At 44.0% G+C, this 6,105-nt stretch overlaps 1 protein-coding gene across 2 annotated transcripts in view; it reads right to left on the bottom strand.

Moving 5' to 3' along the window:
* Positions 1 to 515: 515 nt before the first annotated feature.
* Positions 516 to 6,105, bottom strand: part of ric1 (RIC1 homolog, RAB6A GEF complex partner 1) — a 64,646-nt gene continuing 59,056 nt past the window's right edge. For both annotated transcript variants that reach the window (XM_023831887.2, XM_023831888.2), the window contains exons 25-26: positions 5,836 to 6,024; positions 516 to 4,184 (exon numbers count right to left, since the gene is read on the bottom strand). In XM_023831887.2, coding sequence (XP_023687655.1) covers positions 3,899 to 4,184; positions 5,836 to 6,024 — 475 coding nt within the window. In that variant the 3' untranslated portion in view covers positions 516 to 3,898. The remainder of the gene's footprint in view (positions 4,185 to 5,835; positions 6,025 to 6,105) is intronic.

The following is a 6,105-nucleotide window of genomic DNA, read 5'->3' as shown; positions in this document are numbered from 1 at the left end:
ACACAGTCCTAGAGACAGGAATGCTGCTGCTTACTTAACACTAAAACGTACCTCAAACACACAGGTCAGGGGCAGCCAGTCTTATCCACGATGGGCCGGTGTGTGTGCGGGGATTTGGGGTAACCTTTAGGTCAGCTGCTCAAACCCAGGTGTGAGGACTCTTCAGCCAATCAGTCCTCTAATTAGCAATCTAATTACTAATGAGTTCAATTGGCCTCAAGGGGTTAAGTGGAAAATTGGTAAATGGCTACAAGGCTGGGGTTCACCCTGGACAGGATGCCTGTCCATCAGAGGGCCGGGATTCACCCGGGACAGGATGCCTGTCCATCACAGGCCACACACAATCTAAAATTGCATTCAAGAAGCTGGAATGCCTAGACACACACACACACAGAAAATCCTAGAAGTGTAAAATAACAGTGCAATGTACTACATTTCCTGCCATTCTTCGACGACAGCCTTAAGTTATAATGTAAAGTACATGCAACTGAAATAAAAAAAAATCATACCACAAATGCTTTAAAAATAATTTATTGCTCCTTATATACAGGAAAATAGAAAAACAGGAAGTAGAAAAAATTATTGTACAAGAATCCATATTTATACACTGCATTGTCATTGGCTTTATGACCCAAGACTTCCCAGCCCAGCGATTAAACTGTACACAGAAAGATAAATTAGTTTGCTCCACATTCAAATGTACAAAAGCAAAGCCTCCTTCCCAAACACCTCTCATATCTCTCCAAGTATCCTTAGTTTTCTGCATCATTTGACCTCGGATGGAACAATGACTATGCAGAAGATGGGACAGTCCGTTTGCAAGGTTCTGGTCACCTGAGCGCAGGTAACACCGGACAGCTCCTCGCATCCACGGCCCTTCACATTCACGCACAGACGATGATCTCACAGGAACATTTACAGAAGGCGCCAGATCATCTTTGGTTCGCAAAGTATCATACGTAAACTCATTACACAGTTCAACTGCCTCAGAGTATCATCACCATGGAAACATACAAACTTTAGCTGTGTATGTGTGTATATGGACACACACACACACACACACAGCACATGAGGTGAGGAACATACAGCGATCATCAGAACCATCCAATCCATGCTAAATGTATTCAACGTCATGCACAGAAAGCTTAATATCACCCCCACACATGCACTTAAAATGGCAAAAATTAAACAAAAAAAAAATGTAAGGGAGTTATTTTTTAACACTCAGTGGAGTATTAAGCTTGTGGAGAGGAAAGTAAAAAAACATTATAATAATAAAATATATTTTTAAAATCCAAACATCAATACTAAAGTTTTGGTCCTTGTCAAGGTAGCAGAAAAGGGAAAAAAAATGTTTTAAATAAAGCTGATTAATATACCTATATTTTTGCAAGGATTTATATCATAAGTTTACAAAGGCTGAGTATCACTTTAATACTGTTTAAGGTAAAACTATTAGAGAATGGGAAAGTTATTGTACATTAACTCTGCCAAAGTCTAAAGCATGCGCTCCTAATATGAAGCAAACGGCACAAGGTTAGCTGGTTTACCCCACGCCACCTCAGCAATGAAAGGTCATGCTGCCATGGCAACTGAAGGCTCTCTTTCCATTGGTAAACCCTTTGTGAATGATGATTTGAATTACTGCCTCCTGGGCTTACAAATTAAATAAAACATTGAATGTTTAAAACTTTCAGGCATAAACACAAATACAAGGATGAAATTAATACAGAAATTCTGACAATAACAACAAAGCTGAAGTTAGCAAGAATAGCAAGCATTGTTGAAATTAACACCAATTTTCCCTAGTTCCCAGTCCCAAACAGGGGTTTGGCTCGACAGACACACAAACGTTCCACTGATATGTGCAAGAGAATTTGTAAAGATGCAACACAAGCTAGCTGGAGCTCACTAACGCTTTAGCAGACTGTGATGTTTTATCATCACGCTGTAATGGGTGACGCACATCTCCCTTGCTTTGAGGCGACACCATCCTCCCCACATGCTAACTCTCCTTCCAAAGCACCACCAGCATCCATCAGGCTGTGCTTCTCAGGCGTACACATCTGACTGGGAGGTAACTGGTCTTCTCCAAGGAAATGTTTTCATTCTCAGCAGCATTTTATCAGTCAACCACTTAAGTAAAATGCAAAGGAGGAAGATGGGGGGGGGGGGGGGGAGGGGATTAAAACAGTCTCTCCTTAAGTCTGCAGTCACTGCTCATATGCCTGAACATGTAGCTTTGTAAGTAAGTAAAACTTAAGTGGTGACTGGGAGGTTTTTTCGTAAGTAAGGTTTGTCCTAACAGTTCACCGTGGGTTTCTGCTTGCCTTCAATCTCGAACCATGCAACATGAATGTGGAGGTAGAACAATGGTAGCACTCAGCACGCTGCTAAATGCTCATTTCCTGTCACAACCCCCAGTCTTCCTTTACATGTTGTGAAAATGAAGGTCAGGCTGGGTCTCTAAGCCGTGATGAATATGATAAAATTACCGCTTTTTAGGGCCATGGGGAAAGACACTAACGTTTTATTTTTTGCAGTGATTTGACAGATAACATCAGAGTTCAAAACTCGAAACGCTGACAAGCGAATCGCCTTCACTGAAAGTAAAGCGTTGCTTCTAAGGGATTTAAACTGTGGAAATACGTCACAGCAAATTTTTTTAATGAAGACGATCAATTTACTATAACTACTGCCTAATTGTAGAGTGTATTTTTAAAATAACACTTAGACACATGACTGCGTTTCCACATTTTTGCCATTTGTTCAGTTTTTTTTTTTTTTTTTTACTTGAGTATTACTGAATACCAATTGAACAGCCATTACAAAGCAAAGTAATATATGACAATATTACTGAATGTAATAGGCTGATTGTGTGTAAACTTTCTTTAATTTACCATTATATTCTTTTTATGTAGCTACTAACTCCATATTGCTAGGTCTTCAAAATCACTTTAGAATATGGGAGATGGAAGTGTGAACCCCACGCCCTGCAGCAAACCAGGCCACATCTCAAACGAGAATCGTTTGCTGCGGATTTATCCACCACATTCAGAGCGAGTCGAAAAATCCAAATATATTAAAAAAGTCCTGTATATGACATAGAATTACTTAAATGTTTCTGTACATCAGTATTCACAAAAGTACAGTACACCATGTATATGTACATTATATAAAAGATTCATGGGAGTTAAATCCCAATAAAAGTGTAAATAGCCACTCATGATCATCCTCCAAAGACTCAAATTATCTGGACAGTTTCTGAGAAAGCAGTCAAACCAGAGAGGCAAGGTGTCGAAAATAACCCACGTACCTTTATACCTGCACTTCTCTTTGGGAATAACCTAAACTAAACACACCTTCGCTTGACAACCAAAACGCAACGTTAAAAACCCATCTGTGCATTGTGCTCATCATATCCACCTAGGCCAGAATGCCAGGAACAAACCATCGGGGGAATTCAGTGTAAAGATGCAGTGTCTGGATGGGTTACCTTTCCAAAAGCATGATTCCTGCCGTCCCAGTACACTGCCCACTTATGAATACAACGAAGATTATAATAGTTATCTATTGCCCAACCCAATTGAATCAGTGTCAAAGGTTTCATATCGATGTGCAGGGTGTATTTCACTGAAAGATAATACTGACAACATGACCATAAAAACCACAAGCATTACCACATGCTTGGAGACGTCCAAGAGCCCTAATGCTGTGTATTTATACAGACTATCAGCGAATGGGCTGCCTTCCTCTACTTACGATTATGCAGCTTGAAGGCAGACACGCATAACCTGAGCAGCAGAAGGATGACATTAAATGCCCTGGGCTCACGGTGGCATTGTCCTGATTCTCATCATTCGTTGGTGGCACCTCCTGGCTTCTCCAAGAAGCCACGTCAGGACAAGGTGCAGTCGTATGCCCCCTCCTCCACAGCCTTCTCCTCCTGCTCCTGCACAGGACAATCCTCAGCAGGTCGCACCGAGCCACCGGGGGCCTCTGTGGGCAGGCTGGTGCCCAGGGGGGCTACCCCACGGCTGTCCTCTGCCCTGGGGCTCGCCGGCTCCATCAGCTTGGAGGTGCTGGCAGGCTGGAAGGCCTCTGGCTGGACAGGGTCTGCAGCAGCGCTCACCAGCTTCTGCAGCTGGGGCCGGATCAGGTTGAGGAAGGGCTTGTAGCCAAGGCTGCAGGTTAAGGTTAAGCGGAAGAGAAAACGCAGGACACGCGTCATAGGTAGGGACATTCCCAAATATTAATACATCAGCATATTTGGTCCGTCCACAATACTTGTATTAAGGTTTCCTTTGTTACTTTTTTCCCCTTTTCATCCACTTCATTTTCCAATTTGCTTTCCCTCACATTAGCAAGCAGGTACGGCAGGGCTGGGGGGCCGGTATACAGCCATGACTGCAGTCAGTCTACTGTTACAGCTGGAGGAATTAACACAAAAAGAAGCGCCTAACAGAGGGAACCAGAGAGGACAGAGAGGGGTCAGCGAGTGGCTTGCTCACACACTGTTTTTCAGCGATATTATAGTTTACCTGACAGTGGCGTGTCATAGGGTAAGTGCTGCATATTAATATTGCTTAGGATTTTCCATCAGGTGGGTCCATTTGGAGCAGACAGCAAAGCAGAGTCGATACGGCTGTTTTCAGCTGTCATCATCGTATTGCAAGTGTTTTTACAATCTTCTACTAACATTAGCTCTTCTAAAATGCCTAGTGTTACATTTGAGTTCTACTTTCCCTTGTTGAAAAATGCTTCTGTCTATTTACTTCAAATGTAGCATGTATGGTTTTTTTGGGCCTCGCTTTTGTTACTGCGCTGCATCTGCAGCACGTGAGCATGAAGGCGAGCAGATATCTAGTCAGCCAGTTCATTCTGCAGCTGCCACAAAACTTGAAATAAACAAGTGCATTAGCTGGGAGCACTTTAGCGTCAGCTCCCACCCAAGCAGCCCCGGCAGCACGCAAAACATGCAGAGAGTGTCCATCAGCACTTCTAAACCTCTGTTGTCCATAATCACTTCCTTTCTGGGCACACCACCAATTTGACTAAACAAACCACCAGAGGTACATTAAGCACGACACAATCACAGCCTGATCCCTCTTCAGCTCCCTCCCTCTTAGCGATTTGAAGGGCAAGACATCAGGCCCCTGAAACCTCCCCTTCTGTATGACAGAACACGGCCTTCCCAAGCCCGTTTCTAGCTTTTCCATGCTAATGTGCCGCAGCTGTACTAGATGTTTAAAGCAGTGTTTCCCAATCCACTCGTGGGGGACCCACAGAAGGTCCACCTATTGCACCTTCCCAGCTCCCGGTTTAAAGCACAGGTCCTGCGATTTCAGAAGAGGACTGTATGCACTGCACATCAGTAAGTCCACAAACGTACACATCTCCCTCTGGCCTCTGGAGAACAAAGCACACTGGGTGCAGTGAGTCACATGCATGTGACGGTTGTTCTTTACATAGAAGCATTAAATGCTGATCACATTTCTGTATCTTCATAACCTTCTGAGAGACTGGAAAAGGGAAGTGCAAGGGAAGTTCGGTTTTTTTGTGACAGCCAGTGCTTTTAGGACAGCAAGGGCCAGGCGTAACTGCAACCTCATGCATATATCCAGTGCCATTACAATGGCTCACTTCCCTCATTCCTCTGAATGCTTTGGAGCACAATGTGTCCCACCAGGTGGAATTACACATCCCACAGGCTTGAAAATATCTTAAAGCCAGCTACTACTGTACACGCAGTGAAGTGGCGACACTTTCAGAGGCTTGTAGAGGATCGGAGACAGTCAGACAGAAGGACGGCTGATGTTTTCTGGAGAATCTCACCAGTCTGAGGAAGCCCAGGTGTCCACAGCCAGCAGGCCATCGCAGACGTTCTGGACGACGTCCGACGGGACCTCAGGACTGTCCAGCAGGGCGAACACTTGCTTAATGACGTTGGCCTCTCTCAGGATGAGCCCTATAACCACACACCACTCGAGGCAGCCAGCCTCCATGAAAATGTGAAGAAGGTACCTGAGATGCCAACAAGAAGAGAGTAAATCAGGAGCCGAGGGCCAAAGAGTGCAAATCAGTCATAGGAGTTTAACCCATACT

This window comes from Paramormyrops kingsleyae, chromosome 7, assembly GCF_048594095.1.
Source record: "Paramormyrops kingsleyae isolate MSU_618 chromosome 7, PKINGS_0.4, whole genome shotgun sequence".
Taxonomy (NCBI): domain Eukaryota; kingdom Metazoa; phylum Chordata; class Actinopteri; order Osteoglossiformes; family Mormyridae; genus Paramormyrops; species Paramormyrops kingsleyae.
This window is presented reverse-complemented; position numbering and strand designations above follow the sequence as displayed.